Source organism: Chelonoidis abingdonii, chromosome 8 (assembly GCF_003597395.2).
Source record: "Chelonoidis abingdonii isolate Lonesome George chromosome 8, CheloAbing_2.0, whole genome shotgun sequence".
Taxonomy (NCBI): domain Eukaryota; kingdom Metazoa; phylum Chordata; order Testudines; family Testudinidae; genus Chelonoidis; species Chelonoidis abingdonii.
In genome coordinates, this window is record NC_133776.1 from 51,817,926 (window position 1) to 51,837,536 (window position 19,611).

The 19,611-nt window shown below is 48.2% G+C and overlaps 1 protein-coding gene across 3 annotated transcripts in view; it reads right to left on the reverse strand.

Moving 5' to 3' along the window:
* ETV5 (ETS variant transcription factor 5) overlaps positions 1 to 13,862 on the reverse strand; it is a 38,885-nt gene extending 25,023 nt beyond the window's left edge. The window contains exons 1-5 of one of the 3 annotated variants that reach the window (XM_032772478.2): positions 13,782 to 13,862; positions 11,361 to 11,508; positions 11,134 to 11,218; positions 10,965 to 11,012; positions 10,808 to 10,858 (exon numbers count right to left, since the gene is read on the reverse strand). In XM_032772478.2, coding sequence (XP_032628369.1) covers positions 10,808 to 10,858; positions 10,965 to 11,012; positions 11,134 to 11,218; positions 11,361 to 11,405 — 229 coding nt within the window. In that variant the 5' untranslated portion in view covers positions 11,406 to 11,508; positions 13,782 to 13,862. Of the gene's footprint in view, positions 1 to 10,807; positions 10,859 to 10,964; positions 11,013 to 11,133; positions 11,222 to 11,360; positions 11,509 to 13,781 lie in introns of those variants that run through there. The other 2 variants (XM_032772475.2, XM_075068608.1) reach the window with 2 other exon arrangements.
* Positions 13,863 to 19,611: the final 5,749 nt, after the last annotated feature.

Genomic DNA, 19,611 nt, shown 5'->3' on the forward strand with positions numbered 1-19,611 from the left:
ACTGCTAGTGGAGCTCTGGTCTCTGGAGCACTCCCTGCCCTTGGCAGCATGCTAGTCAATCTGCTTTTCCTTCTGACACCACTGGACTGGGAGGCAGTGGTTTGCTCGACAGCACAATGCAGAAGGCAGAGTCCATGGCTGTAGAAAGCCCGGAATATAAAGCTTCAGATTATGGGTTATCAAAGCCTTAGGAGTCATCTGGTTTTGGAACCTGCTTCCGCAAGGCAACAGAATGGCACCTTGGGGTTTTTCAGACAGGCGGTCCCATATATTTAACCTTTCTTGTTTGCTGAAGCTGCAGCTATTTTTCGCATTGATCAGGCTTAACAGGACTGTGGCTCTGAAGGTCCTGTGAGGCAGACCCAGCCATGTGCAGGTCCACCCTGGTGGTTGGGGAGCCAGCTGTCAAACAGGGTCAGGAACCACTCACAGCTTGGTTTCAGATAACTCGGGAGAAGTTAATTCCCATTTGATGGCAGCCTTCAACTACCTGAAAGAGGGTTCCAAAGAGGATGGATCTAGACTATTCTCAGTGGTGGCAAATGACAGAACAAGGAGCAATGGTCTCAAGTTGCAGCAGGGGAGGTCTAAGTTGGATATTAGGAAACATTATTTCATTAGGAGGGTGGTGAAGCACTGGAATGGGTTACCTAGGGAGGTGGTGGAATCTCCATCCTAAGAGGTTTTTAAGGCCCAGCATGACAATGCCCTGACTGGGATGATTTAGGCCAGGTCTACACTGCGACTTTAAATCGGTTTAATGGCCGATATACCGATTTAACGCTGTATCCGTTCACACGACGTCGTCATTAATATCGAGTTAAACGGCTCCTTAAATCGATTTCGGAACTCCTCACGAGAGCGAGTAGCGCTAATTCGATAGTGATAACTCGGATTAGGTTCATGTGGACGGAATCGACGTTATGCCTCGGGCGGCATCCAGAGTGCAGCACTGACCGCTCTGGACAGCATCTGAACTCGGATGCAGCGGGCGTTAAACAGAAAAGCCCGCGAACTTTGAATTACATTTCCTGCTTGCCCAGCGTGGAGCTTGATCAGCACGCTGGCTATGCAGTTTGAATCGAAAAAGAGCTCCAGCATAGATCGTACGGGAGATACTAGGTCTGATCGCTGTATGGGAGACAATCTGTTGATCAGCCCGTTACAGACACGAAATGCCAAAGCGTTTGATAAAAAACTCCAGGATACACAGCGCTGCGTGACAAGCGTAACGGAAGCCAGAGACTCAATGGACGCTATGAAAAGGGGGTGGGGTACTGAGGACTCCAGCTATCCCACAGTCCACAGCAGTCTCTGAAATTATTTGCATTCTTGGCTGAGCTCCACTGTCTGTAGGTTCAAACAGTGTCTGGCGTGGTTCAGGAACAGCTCCTCAGTTTATTTCCCCCACACCGTGAAAAAAAAAAGGAAAGATTGCTGTGCTATGGCGTTCTGCTCAATGCACTCCGCGAAAAAGGCGCCAAAGGGTTGTCTGCTGCCTTCACAAAGGGAGGGGTGAGGCTGTACCAGCACCACCGGGGTATGTTTTCTGCCCATCAGGCCTGTGCTCTCAACACGGAAGTGGGAACTATGGGATAGCTGAGGAACAGCACCACAGTGCACCGCTCCTGAAATCGATGGTAGCTTTGACCATGGACGCAAACAATCGATTTCGGGGATCCCACTGTGGACGCGCTAAACCGATTTTATTAGATCTGTTTTGTAATATCGGTTTAAGCTAATTCGAAATAATCGTGCAGTGTAGACGTACCCTTAGTTGGGGTTGGTCCTGCTTTGAGCTGGGGGTTGGACTAGATGACCTCCTGAGCTTTCTTCCAACTCTAATCTTCTGTGGTTCTATGATCTGAAATCTGGTTTATTCTCAGCAGTTATATTTTCTGCTAGATATTTTAGAGATGTTACCTCTGTAGTAGGAGACAGAGGAAACATCATTAGCAGGCTAGCGTCTTCTCTACGGGTCAAGATGCTCCTCATTTTGTTCCAGCTCTGGTAGCCAGAGAAGCAGCACAAAAAGTTGGGGCTAATCCAGTTACTTTTACTGGATTTTTCCTCCCCACTGTACCTTGAGGCTGAAGTTTGTCAGCTGCTGTGTATACTCTGTTTTGATTGGGGTATGGTCTGCCGTGGGGGAGGGGCACATCTCATTCGGTAACTCAGCTTTGATCTCCTTACTTCAAAAGCTAAGAGCTGGAATGCAGTATCCCCTTTCCCTCTACTGAAATAACACCAGCTCTGAGTTGGGCAGCTAGAATTGCAGCGAGATGCCAGGGTGCACCTAAATAGTCTCCGCCTTCTTCATGGAGCTATTGCCACTAGCCAAAAGAAAGCGACCTGCAAAAGTTCCTCCTCTCCGAGACTTAATGGCTCCTGCAAAAGAGGACCCCAAGGATCCTGCTGGTGGGGGACACAGGCCAGTCCTGTCCAATCCCCTGAAGAAGCAAAGCTGTCCCCGAACCCCATACAAAGCTGTTCCTGGCTGGCTTAGCGCTGGGGCAGCTGGAAGACGTTGGGCTGGGTATTGAGTTCTGAGGTGTGGAATGGAGCAGTTTGGATGGTTGGGGAAGAGAGGCAGGACATGGAGGGTTAAATGCATGAGAACTTAGGCAGTGTTCATTGCTGTATGAAGCCAATAATTACAGCCTTGCGTTAATTACTGCTCCTTTGGGAGAAAGCCCCGTGGGTCAAAGATCCCAGAGGCACACATAACTCAGCACTGGCAGTAACACTGCTTCTGCCTGCACAAGCAGTCATGAGACAAATTCAAATGCCCATCCTACTGGCCGTCTGAACTTGCAGATGGCTTTATGGAAATACTAAGAGTCAAGTTAGTCAGATTAAGGTGGAATAAAAAAATTCCATGCCTCTGAGTAGTTCAAAGGACAGTGTCCCTTTAAAACCTAAACCAGATCACTCCCAGTTGAGGCTGCCTCTGACATACTCAAAGTCTGTTCACTATATATAATTTTTTAAACCAACTAATAAATGCTTAACCTAATTAATTGCTAAAAGCAGCCACTCTAGCAAGGGAGGACATCAGAGTTCTTTACCCAGTAGCGACTGAACAATACAGCTGGGCTTAACCAGAAATGGAGTATTAGCTCTACTCAGTCTGAATAAATCCCCCATACACTCTGAGAGATCAGTCCTGAACTAAGTGCTCCCAGCCTTCCCGGCTAGTTAGCTGCTCCCCAAATGCCCCCAGGGCTAATGCCCCCAGCATGGAAACCAACCCCCATTGCTCAGCTGGTACTAAGGGACTAGGAAAAATCCTGAGAGAGGCTTCATAGCTAAGTCACTCTCCCGTTTTCTCTCCAGCTAGGAATGGAGAGGAGGCAGCTCAGCTCCAGGCTCAGCTAATTAAGGTGGTCATCACTAGATTTAAAAAAAAAAAAATTGCCTGAGATCAGAGGGCGCCGCAGAATCCTTTACAGCGTATAGACCTGGCCTTCCATTGACCGATACTTCTCCTCCAGGAGACATGCAGAGACGGGCACTCACAAGTGTGCCATTCGCTGGGGCAGGGACGAGTAATTACTCTCTTGATCAAATCTTGCTTTAGTGAAGGCAGAGGCATTTGGCAATGCATGGTAGGTTTACTGCCACCACCACGCCCCGCCCCGCTCCCCCATTAAGCGGCAGCCACACTTCCCAAGTACATTCAGGCTGCCTTTCGGCATGCCTAGTGTTAATTCCCTCCCTTGGGGAGAAAGACTATCACACCTATTAAGCCTGGCCTTGCTGAGCAGCCGGGAAAGCAAAAGGAAACATATTTTGGAGGTGCTCCAGCTGTCAGTCACAGGCATGTTTCTCTCCAACAGCCTCTGTGTTGTTTGAGCGGGTTGTTTTTCTGCCAGCAGCACAATGGGGCCTGGTTATTCATTGAAAAAGTCTGCAAGTGGGCACCGCCCTCCATTCATAACCAATTTGGAACGCTCCATTCATCAGAGACCAAAAAACAATCCCTCCCGCTCAGCGCTACCATTCAAGAAAAGGGAAACAACACTTAAGATCATAACAGAGACCAGCTGTCCACACAGAGAAGCCTGTGCTGTGCGCAACGTTTACATAAGGAATTCAAACACTGCAGGAATGGCCTGCACCGCGCTGGGGAACTTTGGCTTCTTGCAGCGTTCACTCCAAACCAGCACGATTGTGCAACTCAGCTTGTGGCGAGGGCCGGAAACGCCTTTCAGCCAAAGGAGGAGGCAAGAAGTTAAACTTGGGCTCCTTTGTTCAAAACAGAACTGCTGGGTGCTAATGTCTGGGGGAGATTTCCCTCACTGACTTGGGCAGTGGACCACTCTGGGACCCTCCCCCCCGCCATTCCTCTCTATTTCGCCTATTCACTGGGAGGAAAGATCTGCCCAGCCACACCGCAGCAGCCCTGCTTTGCTTCTGGAAGCTGCAATCAACTTGGAGAACTGCTGATCCTCACAAGGGACTGAGCATGCTCCATGGCCAGCAGAGCATAGATGCATTTCCGAGGTTCCAGGGAATGGGGAGAGGAGCATGAACTGCAGAGGTCCCTCCATGTACCAGAGGTGGAAAAAATAAACTTTAGCAGCTACTTTTGGGGGATTAAAGCCCATGGCAGGGGAGAGCTTGTTCTGATTGTCTCTCCTAGGCTGCCCTAGAGCTGGGCCCAGGACACCCCCCACAGCAAGCCTTGGAATGAGGCATGTTTCTGCCAGTTCATTTCAAACCCTCCTGTGCTTCACACCCCTTAGGGACCCCAGTAAGAGACCCATCAGTGAGCTAACAACAAAAGTGATCATAATCCATTATTGGCACCAGCACCACTTCCCCGGGTGCTGCCTAGGAAAAGTTTGCTGTGCCAGAGCACGGCTGGAGCAGTGATGTCTCAAAGGCCACGTGTGAGGGAGCACAAACATGCAAACAGGCTTCCAACTTTTCAATTCTACTGCTCTCCACTATAATTAAAAGCTGAAAAAAGCAAGAGACTAGTTTAACTATAGAGAAGGTTAGAGAACGCATCTCCCCATACCATTATGAGATGCAGCCGTGAACGTGGTACTGGCAGGATGGAACCCACAAGAGCTGCTCCATGTTTGAACTGGCCAGGTAAGCAATTTGCCGCTTCCAAGTTCTGCTCTTGCGTGGGGGCAACACCAGGGCCGGTGCAAGGATGTTTCGCACCCTAGGTGAAACTTCCACCTTGCGCCGCCCCTTCCCTGAGGTGCCCCCCTTGTGGCAGCTCCCCACCCCCCACTCCCAGGGACCCTCACCCTCAGGCACCCCCACCCCAGCTCTGTGCACAATCACGCCATCGCTGCTTCACTTCTCCCGCCTCCCAGGCTTGCAGTGCCTAAGCTCATTGGTGCCGCAAGCCTGGGAGGTGGGAGAAGTGAAGCAGCCACGGCGTGCTCAGGGAGGAGGTGGCGCAGAGGTGAGCTGGGGCAGGGAGTTCCCCTGCATGCCACCCCCTCCCTCCCTTACTTGCTGCAGGCGGCCCTCCCTGCGCTCCCCTGCCCCAGCTCCCTCCGCCCAAATGCCGGTGGCAAACAGGGCGGCCGAAGATCCGGCCACTGCTGAAGAATATGGCGCCCCCCAAATGCTAGCGCCTTAGGCAACCGCCTAGTTCACCTAAATGATTGCACCGGCCCTGGCAGCACCAACACATTAGCCTAGGATAGACCCTCTGTCCTACCACCATTGAAGGGACACCTGTCTGCCCAGCCGGGCTTTCACTACAGCATTTTATTACATTTCACACCATCAGCCTGACACTGCTTTTTATGAGTCAGACCAGAAATTACCACTTTGCCCCATTTGACCCATCAAACTCATGTTCCCTGCCTGTATACTCAATCCTAAAGACTTAGTTTCAGCATCTTTCCACAAGGCGAAGTTTAGGATATTTAATAAATAAATAAATAAATAAATAAATGGATTCTGGCATCCAACACCATCGCCCCTCACTTAGCTCACCACAGTGAGCTAGTAGCCTTGAGCAGATAAGAATCTGATTTGCAGTTGGAAAGGAAAAAAGCAGATGTCTGCCAACTATGTCCTGCGTTGGTCTTTTCAGGAGGTCCAACTAGATCAGAGGTTCTCAACCTTTTCCGCACAGTGGAGAAAAGGTTTGGGCCCCATAAAAAAAGGGTGAGTGGCAGTAATACCCTAAGGCTACTCACAACCCTCAAGTTACGAACCCCTGGGGCTAGATCTTAGGGACCTCTTCTGGTCTTAAAATAAAGCCTATAAAATATTAAGAGCAAGAATCCCAACCCAACCCCTAGAGCTGATCCCATCTTGTCTCTTTGAGGAGTCCAAGTGGAGGGGGAGGAGAGTGACACTTTTCAAGCTCTAATTGAAGCCTTCAACATGGCTCAGTTTCATGTCAACCTAGAGCTTTTATTTTCCCCATTTTACTGATTCTCCAAAGGGGGTGAGAAAGAAGGAACAGGCCGTCTCCTGTGCAAACAAAACAGACCACAGCCATTCACAAGTAAATTCAAGGACACTTGCTGATTCAAATCCTTCTACTCTCCTTCATAGCAGTAACACATGCTTAACCCCTTTCAACCATGACCTGACTTTGAAGGGATGCTGTTGACTCCAGTATCTTCCCAGATTTAGGTTCTGTAGAAACAAGCTCTGAGAAGGCCAATAAACAAGTGAACTTTCTTTGTCATTTTTTAAACCAATATATTAAAGCAATGACCACCGTATAATAGGACTGGCTGACTCCACTGATTTCAGCTGTCCAGGCGGAGAGAAATGCAAGTAAACAGCACAAGACTTGGGCATTTCTGGAGCATGCAGCAGCATGGTGCTCACTTGTTTTGTTCACACATTTCGCCACTCTGTGCCTGTTCAGCCTTTTATTTAAGCCTCAGGGCGCTGCCATTCAGGGACATGCCTATGGGGGTCACACAGCAAAGCTATAGCACAGCATGCAACAGAACACCAGCCTCCTGGCTTTCTTGGTTTTAACCACAAAACCATCTCTCTTCTGAAATGAAAGCAATGTGACTTTATTTGCTTTAATGACTTAAGGTGTTACTAGAGCCCGAGGGAAAAGCTTGCTTACAACAAACTCTGATGCTTAAAAGAACACCATAAATGTAACAGCCTGTTAGACAGCATGGCGCTGATCCTGCAGAAGCAGATCCCTGTGGAGCATCAATGAAGGTAGCAATCGACACAGGGAACTGCCATTAGAGAGCTCACAGCAGGAATAGGGCCTTAAAATATTTGCCTGCCTCAGACTAACCACCTGTCGAATGGGTACGATTGGCTACAGGTCACAGAGGGTCCTATCTCTCTCGCCTTTGCCCCAACCATGCACTGGAACCCCTGGCTGTGTGCACATCCACCCCCAGCCATTTCTGGGAGATGAATGTTACAGTTACAACTGGGAAAGGGTCTCAGTTCAGGAATTCAGTCTCCAGCATCAAAGGCTGAGAGGAACTTTAGGTCCATGGCTCCCTTATCCTGTGGAGAGCAGCGGATCGTTTCTCCTCTACATTATAACAGGATACAACTAGGCTTGACAGACTTCCATTTTTTATATATTTATTTCAACAGAGAATATCAATGTTCTTTTTAAAACATTTTTTCAATATATTTAAATTATCAAAGTTGTGCAAAATGATGGGTTTTAAGCATTTTTTAATGTTTGCAGCTGTGGGAAGTTATGGTGGGGGTCGGACTAATTATTTAATGATAGGAGACACACATTCAAACAGTTAGTTTCATAACCATTAAAACGCAACACTGTTCACATCACGTCAAAATATACAAAGTCAATACCCTTAAAGAACTCTAGGGTTCTCAGGTAGCAGTTTTCTTACTTTGCCGCTTGGTAAATGTTTATCATCATCAATGGACATATTTGTTTGCTTGTGTGTTTGGTGAAAAAAAATCAAGGTGTACCAACATTTGCCAATTAAAAAATGAAATCTTTCCAAGCCTAGATACAACACATGATAAAGTGACCCTGTCACCCAGAAGATTATTAAACTCCAGTTTGCTCTTAAGTATGATCTTATGGAAATCTTCAGAGGAACAGGTTTGATGAGACCATCTCCGTTACTGTGAAATTAACAGCAAAAACTGGTAGCGGCTTTTCCTCCTGAAGCCTTCACTGCATTGTCAAACTTCTGGCAAGGTGCGACTGATGAGACTGACTTTACCCAGTCCTGAGAATGCCAGGAAGAATGTTTGCCATGGAACTGCGTACAGGAAGGGTCACTATGGGCACACTTTGTCCTCCAGAGAGGCATTTGTGAGACTGGAAAAGACACCCAGCATTCTTGTGGTGCGTCTTGTCAGCGCCACCGACAGTGATTTGTGAGTATTCTGTCATGTTATTGCAGAACAGCAGGATGAAACAAAACCCACAAAGCACAGTCAAATCCCCAAAGGACAGCAAAACCCCACAAAATTAAGGCCCCCACCCAATCTCAACAATTGCACATAAGGACAAATGTGTCATTTGTGTTGACAATGTCCCTTTAAATAGTGCAGCAGCTGGATTCAATGCCAAGACCGCACGTGCAATAGGAAACACGGACTATGCTGTTTTTGCAGCAGTGTGTTCATAGGCGTCACTAGGCATTGAAATCCAAGTGCTCTTTATGCTCCCCTTAGTACTTCTTGACCATTCAGTTTATCAAAGGAAAGCTACTGGAGTGCAAGACTGCCATCCCACCCAGAGGAAGCTGCCCACGGGTGCATTCCAGGCCACCATGACCTTTTACAATATGTAATATTTGTATCCCTCTTTACAGGCCAGTGAGGGTGTTACAAACAAACACAAAACTATCAAGGTTGTAGCCCCAAACCAGCTTTCTGTTGAAAGTGCAAGTCTGTTCGGATACTCCTCGTTTCCAGCCAGCTCCCTTAGGGGAGACTTCAGTTTTCTCCCTCCCATCCAGCAGGTGAGGGAGAGAGAGAAGGAAGCCAACAAGCCAGCACTGGCTGCTACCAGCTTTGCTGGCAGTGTGCTAGCACACTCTCAACTCACTGCTTCCGCGGCAGGTTTTGTGTCCCCCTCCTTATTTTCTCCTCCCCATCAGGCCACAGAAAGCCTGGCAGAACCCCAACGCTGGCTCAGGTCCTGCCACTGCCCAGGGTGCTGCTTGCAGGATGCTTCTTAAGGAGGTGGGAGGCAAGTACATGGTTTCTCCAAACCTCTCACTTCAAGTCAAGTTTAGGCACCAATGCAGCAAGCTACTCTGAGCAGGCACAGGGTTTCCCCGGGGCAGGACAGACTATGGCACATAGCGTACCCCGCCCCCCGAAGCCTTCCACCACTTCTTTCTCCTCTGCCCTTTGCATCAGGTGCTCTAGGTTTCAAGGGCAGGAGGATGAACTGCCTTAGCCTAAGTAAAAATATTCAAATTCTATTAGTGCTGCTACGCCATAAAACCAAGATGTCGATTTGGAGTTACCTGGACAGCCTCGTTTCAACAAACTCCTCTTTACTCAGCTTGTTTCAGTTAAGTTACCTTCTGCGGCAGCACAACACATTTTAGTCACCCAAGCCACAGACAAGCCTCTTCGACCCGAAAGCTTATGTCTCTCGGCTCACTCCGAAAACCCCAGCGACCAGGAGCGGTCATTTCGGCAGCTCCTCAGGTTGCACAGAAATAAGACTGCCGAGAGGCATTTGAAAGAACCTCTGCCAAAAGAGTCACCCTCCCACACACACTGCAGTTTATACTGCTCCAGGCAAGAACTGGAAGGGCTGGGCTAGAATGTCAACACAGACCTGTGTCTCTGACTCCAGGCCTGCCTTTTATCTCCAAGCAGAGAGAGAAAGTAAAAAATGTTGGTTGTCTGGAGCAGTTTCATGGCAAGCATCCCACTCGCTTAGAAGTAATCAAAGAGCAATAATTAACATGCATTTACTGTAGCATAAGATACTCTGCTGCATGCTGTGACAAAGTTTCAGCAAAGAATCTGTTCCACTGCAGGCTAAATTTGATTTCCTCTATGTTCTGCAGCAGTATGACTTAGTACAAAGGCCTATTAATAAAGACCAAGCTGGTATTTATGTTTGGAGTTAACAATCCAAGAACATCCTGCTTTTACTTAGCCTCTAATGCCAGTATGGTCAGTCCAAAATACACACAGGGAGAACATACAGACACAAACAGCCTGCTGCATATAAACGGGGGGGAATAATAGGAACTCTAACTGGCTCAGGTGTTTTCTATCATCACTGTGACTAAGGAACAATTCTCTTTCTGATGCAATTCACAAGGGACTGCATTTTCATCAATCTTTTCTTAAACATGCCTACTTGCCAGTGACTAATGCTCCCTGCTGCTGCTCAGCACAGCTCGAGTTTCACCAGTCAGCTTTGCCCTTGACAGCCTCACTAGGCTACAGCTAGAAAAGCTCCAATGCCATCACAGAGAGATGTTAGCTATCCAAGTAGCACTGCACCTGTGTGCCTATCAAATGGATTTGAAAAGCTACTGTATTATGGAGAATCAATCAGTGGGTGTTCAAAAGAATCCCAGAGATGCAAGTTCACAAATGCTAAAATATCTTTATACAGCTATTTAGTCAAGATAGACTACTTTGAAATATAGGCTAACCTCATCTTGAGGAACCAAAACCGTGCAAGTCTGCATGCTACCTTCTTCTTAACCCTACTGAGTTACATGAGTTAGTGCAGAAAACAGCTATATTTACATTGTTGTAATAAGGGAACAACTCAAAGCAGCATCGAATTTTGCATAACATTTATCACATCAGAGAATCAAAGCACTTCACAGCAAAACATACAATAAGCTATGGAGTTACTTACAGTTATCAGACTGAAAATCTGGGACAAACTGTTCATCATCAGGAACTTGGGCTGGAAAAAAAAAAAAGTGTGGGGGGGTTGTAAAATAGTTTAGTCGTTCCAAATACATGTGCATTAGAAAATGTGATAGAGAAAAGGGGCAGAGATGAAGACTTGCCTTCAGCTAACCAAGCCTCCTGAAGCTGGCTGAGATCCTGGAACAGTTCTAAAACAGAAGAAAAGAATTGTGTAGAACAGTTACAAAAAAAGGTTCAGCTTTTATGGAGAAAAGAAGCAGCAGTGACAACTTAAACTGAATCTTAATGAAGAGGGGGAAACTTAACTACCTTCGGAATCATGCGCCAGGTCAGTGTCCAAAAACTTCCTTTTTCTGTCAGTCACTGGCCGGCCTCGACATTCCTCTGTGCAAGACTGCTGAAAGAGAGACCACATATTGCCATGAAGGACACAGCAAGCTTACCAGAGACAGCACACGCTAGACAAAGGAAGAGGAATCTTATGGTAAGAGAGATGAACAAAAAATGCTTGGGAGGCAGAGACAAACAAGACTTACCCCTGGGACCATGAATGGGACTTGCTGATCATAAAAGCCATCCATTGTGTTTCAATATCTTCAGTATCCCCTTAAATGTTTTCAGCATTGAAGCCAATTCCAGAGAAAGAGGGTTTTCTTCAAAGTACCTACTATGGCAGATTGAACACTAAGGAACAAAAAAAGATGCAGAGCATCAAGATCTGCCTTTAAGCCTGAACAGACTTCCCCTTCTCTAATGGCATGGAAAGAACACTGCCTGCGAGCTTTAAAGATTAACTGCTGGGCTCAATTAACACACATCAAACACACTATGTTTAAAGACTAATCCATTTACTCTCTGATATTTTCTCCCCTTACCAATTAACTTGCTATGATTGATCATCTTCATTCACAAGTTTCTCCTCTATAACCTAACTTCTTGCTTCAACAGAGAGGTCACAACCTTTAGTTTGTGATGTCACATAGTTACTATGGAAACTGCTGTGACATCACTAATGATTGATTACAACTGCTTAAAAGCAAGCATATGGGCAAAGGCGTGGATTACAAGGGAGAGATCATATTGCGCAGAGTACAAATATTCTCTCTCTACATGGCTAAGAGATAGCTATAAATAGCAACAAGTCCATGGAAAGTAAGTCCCAGTTTACTTTACAAATATGAAAGAGCTAATCTACCAAAAGACAACAGAAAATAAAGTTTAACTCTTGTGGGTACTGCCAGGGAAAGAGAGAGAATACTTCTCTAGGGGCCATTTTAAAATAATTAAAATCATTATTTTAAGAAAAGCATTTGGCTTCCCAAGCCCTCATATGTTTGAGACGATAAACACCCAGTAACAAAAAGCAAACATTTTCTATATGTTCAGCTGACACTGAAGTCTACATGAAGCAGAAAATCACTACTCCCCTATTGATGCAACTCTTGCCATTCCAGAAGCCAGACTGTTGTAAATTAATTAAAGAGCAACTTTCACTTCACTGCTTTTTTAAAACATTGAGTAGTTTTGGTGTGAAATGGAGTGCAGGATTGTTGTGCTGCTACAATTGCAGTACATTTTTTTTAAAAGCATCCAATGGCATATAAGTCTTCTACTTCTTCTTGCCATAAACAGAAATAAGGAATTTAGTATTTAAATATTTAGCATTAAGAGGAAAAATGCACACCACAAGTTTCATAACAGCTAGGAGGCGAGGGACCTTTTCAGCTTCCATATCCAAGCAGTATTGTGCGTTACAGACTAAAGCCTGCTCTTAAAATGTTAAGAGTCCTGCTCCAACACTCAGTAGTGCAGGAAAGAATGCAAAGGAGATGCCTCGAGTCCAGAAATCCTTCCCAAGTAGCGGTTGGGTCCAGTTCTTCAATAACAGCAGCATTTTTAGAGAGCTCTAGACCTCACGTATTTAACTGTGCCTGTAGTTAAGCCACTTCTTCGCCTGTTCCTTTCCTTGTGCCCCCAGGAAAGCTTTAACAGTCAAACAATAAAATTAGCATCCCCTCCCCCACAACACAAATCTGGCTTTAGCTTTATGAATGGAAGAGGGAGCAGCAGCAGGTAGAGTGTAACTGGATCCCCAGCGCAGGGCCCCATTCACAAAACAAGGCACACACTTCCCAGCTTTCCCCATTCATGAAACTCCTTCAGATGCGCCCCCCGCCCCCACAGCCCCGGGAGAGACAGCCCCCACCCTCGCGGTTTGAGGGGAAACTTAATGCTTCATTCACAAATCGCCCACATTCGTAGAACTCCGAGCAGCCGCAGCCAAGCTTAGCCATTCCGTCCGGCAGCCCCGAGCTGGAGCAGGCTGCTGCGCGCCCCTATACTCCAGCCCCATCCACCTGCTCCCGCCCCCCCACATTTTGTGCACCTCAACGCCTGCCCACTCCCGGGACCCCATGAACCTCACATCCACCACATGCACGGCGAGACTAGCCTCGCCTGCGCACCCTCCTGTACCCCAAACATGCATAGCCCTGGCACCCCCAAACTCATGTCTCGCACTCTAGGTACCCCCAGCTTCAACCGCCTGCACACACCCCCACTCCACCCGCACCCCCACACCTCCAAGCCCAGCGCGCCCCCCCCTGTACTTCCCACACCCTAGTCCCCAAAGCCCCTCACCTGCACGGGCACCCCACCCCTGTACCCCATTCCCGCGCACCTCCTCCGGCACCCCCAAACCCCGCTCGCCCCCCGCTTACACTCCCTCAAGCCCTACACGCCCATCGCAGTCCCCGCCCGCATCCCCAAACCCCTCTCGCTGCCTCCCAAGCCCCGTGCGCATCCTCCTGCACCCCTATTTCCGTGCTCCCCTCCCCGACCGCACCCCCACACACGCGCGTTCACCACTTCTTGCGCCAGCCCGAGCCCCGTGCGCTCCTCGGCCGCGCAGCCCCCTCCCCCAGGAAGGCTGCGGCCTCACCCCGACCCGTGCTCACCGGGTCCCGTAGCGCCTCGCAGCCGCCGCGGAGTCGCTAGGAGCCAGAATCTTTGCGCTGCCAGAGCCTGAGCGGCCTCCCGAGCCCGCCCCCCCGTCCTCATTGGCCCACAGTCCCTCCAGGAGTCGTCAATCACTGCTTGTTTACTCTTTCCACCGCCCAATGGCGCGAGTTCCTGCGGCGCCTCCCGTTCTGATTGGTCCCAGTGCCCCAGCGACGAGTTCTGCGCCCGCCTCCTCCCAGCGCTAATATACATAATTTATTCTCCTGGGAATGCCAGCCAGTCGGCACAGCCTAATTTGCATAATAATTGCAAGGACGTTTTTCATTCATAAAAAAACGCGTCCTGAGGGGGAGGCCGAGGGAGGGAAGGATTTAAAGAGACAGCGTCTCGCCGAGCAGCCAGGCTTCCAGCCTTGCCCTTGCCCAGTCTCCGCGGCACCCCGGGGCGTTATAGGGGCTGGGCTGGGCAGGGCAGGGCAGGGCAGGGCACAGGCGCAACCCAGCAGCCAATGGACTTCGGAGCCAGTACCAGGTAGAGTATCGTTAGGCCTCAGAGTGAACGCCCCAGTGCGCATCGTCCGGGGGCTTTTCCCTTTCTGCAAGCTACAGGCTCCCCGAGAGGTGCCCCTCAACCCATCAGGACCAGCAGCTACCAAGTGCTCTGCCCAAATGCTACAGTGACTGAGGAGACTGGTACAGAATGCCAGCCTGCTGCTCCACTGGGTCTCCATTTAGAACAGCTCACAAGCTTGTTGGTTGGTGCCATCACATTGATTGGTCATGATTAAGGTTAAGATTCTGTCACGGGTATTTTTAGTAAAAGTCAGGCAAAGGTCCCAGGCAATAAACAAAAATTCACGGAAGCCTGCAACCTGTCCCTGACTTTTACTAAAAATACCCTGGGGGGGAGGGAAGCAGAGCTCTGACCAGGCCTGCAGCTGCTTCTGCCCCAGCCCCACTGCTACATCTGCTTCAGGGGAGCTGACCCAACCCCAGCTGCTGCTCCAGTGGCTGGGGACCACTGCTCTGGCAGGCCCTGGGTTTTGCTGCTGGTCAGCTGTTCTGGCAGACCCAGGGCTGACAGCTGCTTCAGCTCTGCCCCAGAAGTCATGGAGGTCCTGGAAAGGCACAGAATCTGTGACCTCCGTGACAGAATTGTGGCCTTAGTCATGAGGGAGAAGCCAGCATCCTGCAGCGGTGGGGAAGGATGTGGGATGTGTGCAGTGTGTGCACTGCACAGGCTAGGGCTGTGGAGACCAGGACAGAATTCCCAAAGCTGGTGGGATGGGGAATCTGGGGGATGAAAACGCATCCTCTTCTCACTGCCCTAAATACCAGGGATCTCCATCACCAGCAGAAGTTCGTCCAGTAAAAGACATTACTGCACCCACCTTGTCTCTCTGAATACCAGACATATTTTCAAAGGAAGGCAGCGCCCCCCCACCCCCACCACACACATTGCCTTCTCTGCCAGGGTATTGTCCCACTCTTTAGATGAGCTCACAGGCCACAGGCCAGCATGTGTGCCCATGCACAAAGATGGCCACAAGGGCTGATGCCTGTCACAGAAGCGTCATTGTAAGACAGGGCAATACAGCAAAGGAGGCTAGTAGGTCACACTGCTAGAGGAGACAAACTGACACAGAAGGCACACAAGGGGCCCAAACCTTGGTACATGCTCACTGTCATGTCTCTCTCTCTCTGTCTTCTGCACACACTTACTTCTCATTCAGCCACCATGAGCAGGAGCAGGCCCCAGGGTAACAGAGGCTGCCCTCCGTGTTCAGCCGAAGCAGCTCAGCCATGCAGAAGCTGGCCCTGACTCATATGGCATCACTGGCACAGTCCTGGCAGTGGGTGTCACTTTGGCACCTTCAGGCCTTCAGGCTTTGCCCATGCTGCTCTGAAATACCCTTTTTTGCCTATGTTAGTTCCTGCGACAGAGCGGGCAACACAGCTCTGATGTGTAGGGCACAAGGAAAGACAATAGGGTGCTGAGCACTACCCCACTGTCAGAACAAATTATGCTAATTAGCCCTGGCACAACCCCTACCCTCCTCATTTCAGTAGAGGAACCGGGTGTTTAAATCCACTAGCTGGCAGGTTGCACCCTCAGGCTCATAGCTGGAAAAGGCTACATTTCTACACTGCTGCCCAGTGCCCTGCCCAATCCTCGATGGCCTACAATTTGGCCTGTGCTCCAGCAGCTGCTACGAATGCATGTCCAGTTTAGGAAATGTTTTGATTGACCTGAACCAAACTTTTTCTGGCAGCCAAAGGGCACTTTTTCAGCCCCTCCAAGATCTGTGTGTAGATGAGCACCCCCAGTAACACAGAGATGGGGACGTGGACTGCAGTCCACCATGTGAGTACCTGCACTGGGGCATGGCACTGGAAGCACAAAGGAGAGTTTCCATGGTAGTGACTTGTAAGAAGATTGCACAAGGAGGTGTGGGTTCACAATAGGCATTCTCCATCAGCCCTTATCCATAAAAAAAAATACAAGAAACAGAGGGTGGGGAGGGATAGCTCAGTGGTTTAAGCATTGGCCTGCTAAACCCAGGGCTGTGTGAGTTTAATCCTTGAGAGGGCCATTTAGGGAACTGGGGTAAAAAACTGCCTGGGGATTGGTCCTGACTTGAGCAGGGGGTTGAACTAGATGACGTCCCTTCCAACTCCAATAGTCTACAATTCTATAGCAACTGGTGTAAATTAGAATCTATGAAGTGTAGGAAAAAATAATAAGGAGAGCTGAAGACATAAGGAAAACTCCATAACTGGCTAGGCTAAGGACAATAAGAAGCTCTTAAAGTGTCTATTTGGAACAGAAGAAAGCCTAGCAATAGTATAGATCTATTACTAGATGGAGTGGTAAAATAATGACACTGTGATAAAGGCCTAATGTTCAATATATATTTCTGTTCTGTATTTGGAAAGAAGCAGAATAATGTATTCATATCACAATCCCTTAGTAACTAAGGAGGCTATTAAACATCTACTAGGGATAAATATTTTTAAATCATAAGGCCCAGAAAATTTACACCAAGAGTCTTAAAAGAGTTAGTTTAGGAGATCTCTGGCCCATTTAGGTTAATTTTTAATAAATCTTGGAATACTGGAGAAATTCCCAAAGATTGAAAGTGTGCTAATGTCATGCCAATATTCCAAAAGGGCAACTAGGATGACTTGGGTACCAGTTAGCCTGACATCAGGCCTGGGCAAAATAACAGAAAAGCTGATACAAGAGTCAATTAATATAGAATTAAAGCATAAGACTATAATTAATGCCAGCCAACATGGTTTTATAGAAAATAAGTCTAGTTATACAAACCCAATTTCACTTTTCAATGAGATTATAAATTTGGTTGATAAAGGTAATTGTGCAGATGAAATATACTTGGACTTTTTCAGGGTGTTTGACTTAATACTGCATGACATTCTGATTAAAAACTAGCACTACACAATGTCAATAAAACACCTGTGAAATGGATTAAGCTCTGGCTTCCTGACAGATCTCAAAAAGGAGTTCTCAATGGGGATATTTCTAGTGGAGTTTTGATGGGATTGGTACTAGGCTCAGCACTATTCAACACTTTCTTCACTGATCTGGAAGTAGATGTAAGCCTGTGGTCTGAATGAGTTCTCTCTTATCAGCTATTAATGAACTGGAGGAAGAGAGGTCAGGAGCAGAGCTTATTTGCATAGACACACCTACTTTGCCAAGGTTAACAACACACCTGCTTTATCAAGGTGATCAATTTGCCTGTTTTGGTTTAAAATTCACTTTAAGTCTTGGATGTGGAGGTAATTAAATATTGTTATCCCTCTTGTATGACTGAAAGGCAGTAGAACTGTACTTTGTATGCCCAAGTATGGGGATAGTGAGCCACATCTGGGTGAAAGAGAGCGTGAGGACAGCTATTCCTACCTGGTGCTGAGGCTGCTGTTTAAGGGCTGGTCTACACTACGGGGGGAAATCGATCTTAGATATGCAACTTCAGCTACGTGAATAACGTAGCTGAAGTCGAATATCTAAGTTCGGATTACTCACCCGTCCTCACCATGCGGGATCGATGTCTGCAGCTCCCCCTGTCGATTCCGGAACTCCGTTGGGGTTGGTGGAGTTCCGGAATCGATGTAAGCGCGTTCAGGGATCGATATATCACGTCTAGATGAGACGCGATATATCGATCCCCAAGCAATCGATTTTAACCTGCCGATATGGCGTGTAGTCTAGACGTAGCCTAAGAGTCCTTGATGCCATGTGACTCTTTCCAGTGTTTAAAGATAGAGCCGATTAGACAGCTCATAGACTCATAGGTCAGAAGGGACCAATATGATCATCTAGTCTGACCTCCTGCACAAAGCAGGCCACAGAACCCTACCCATCCATTTCTATAAAAACCCCTAACCTATGTCCGAGTTATTGAAGTCTTCAAATTGTGGTTTGAAGACCTCAAGCAGAGAATCCACCAGCAAGTGACCCATGCCCCACGCTGCAGGGGAAGGCGAAAAACCTCCAGAGCCTCTGCCAATCTGCCCTGGAGGAAAATTCCTTCCCGACCCCAAATATGGCGATCAGCTAAACCCTGAGCATGTGGGCAAGTCCTTGTCTTTCCTCCGTGCTCATTAGAGCTGTAATCACTGAAAAGCTGGTCTTGGGGCTGGCCCTTGGCCTGGCTGTGGAGGCAGCGTTGCAACAAAAGGGGATGCAGCAGCAACAAACAACAACAACAACAACAAGGTTCCTGACTATCCTGTGAACTGACCAGAGTCTGGCTGAGGTGGTGGAACCCCAAAACATGGCACTGTGGCTAAAGGCAGCATCAAATGTGCCCCATGCCCAGTGGATCCCACGGCTGTGATTACTACTAGCTACGTAGTTGTGATGTTGTGGGGCTGGACTGGACCCAGCATGAAGCAGCGCAGTAGAGGGTGCAGTGGGAAAAACAAACAGCAGCACAGATGAGAAGCATCAGAGGCAATGATAGCAAAGCAACAGTGGCAGAGCCATAACACCCACCCACATACCCTTCCTCAAGACCCTCCTGACTGTGCTCCTGGATGCTGGGACTTTGCTGATTTTAGACAACAAACGGTGAGTGGGGTGTTAAAGGGACATTCATCGATTGGACTTTCATGCTGCAAGGTGGGAAACTGAGGCAAAGGGCATTTGCCCACGATACTGTGGGTCATTGTTACTGTGTTTTCTGAGTCAATCCTGAGTTCCCTCTCCCCGTAAGAAAAGTTTTCTTCTGTTGCGCTTGGGGAAGTTCTGCTTTTTGAGGTGCCCCGGGGGTGGTGACTGGTTTTTGGACTTGAGCTGGTTTTGGTTGTAATTTTAAGAGCTATTGGACCCTGTCCTGGCTCCTGCTGACCGCCCCCGCCTCCCCCGGCAGAAGGGTTACATAAACATCAAATCACTGCTGATGCAATTTGTGAGTGATGGAAAGGTTGGTGGAGCTCGGGGCAGTCACACAGAGAGATCTGGATCACTTGGCAAGCTGGGCCCATTCAAACAAAATGCATTTAAATGCAGCCAGTGCAAAGTTACAAAGCTGGGACCAAGGAACGCAGGCCAAAGGTATCAAATGGAGGGCTGTATCCTGACAAGCAGGGACTCTGAAAAGGATCTAGGAATGAGAGTGGACACACAGCTTAACATGGGCTCCCAGTGCGATGCTGGGGCAAAAAGGCTTTCGGCGCTCCTTGGCTGTTTGAATAAGGGAGTGGGAGATGATTTTTCCCTCTGTGCAGAGCAACAGAGAGACGGATGCTGGAGAATTGGAAAGAGTGCAGCCGAGAGCTACACAAGGGATCCAAAGAG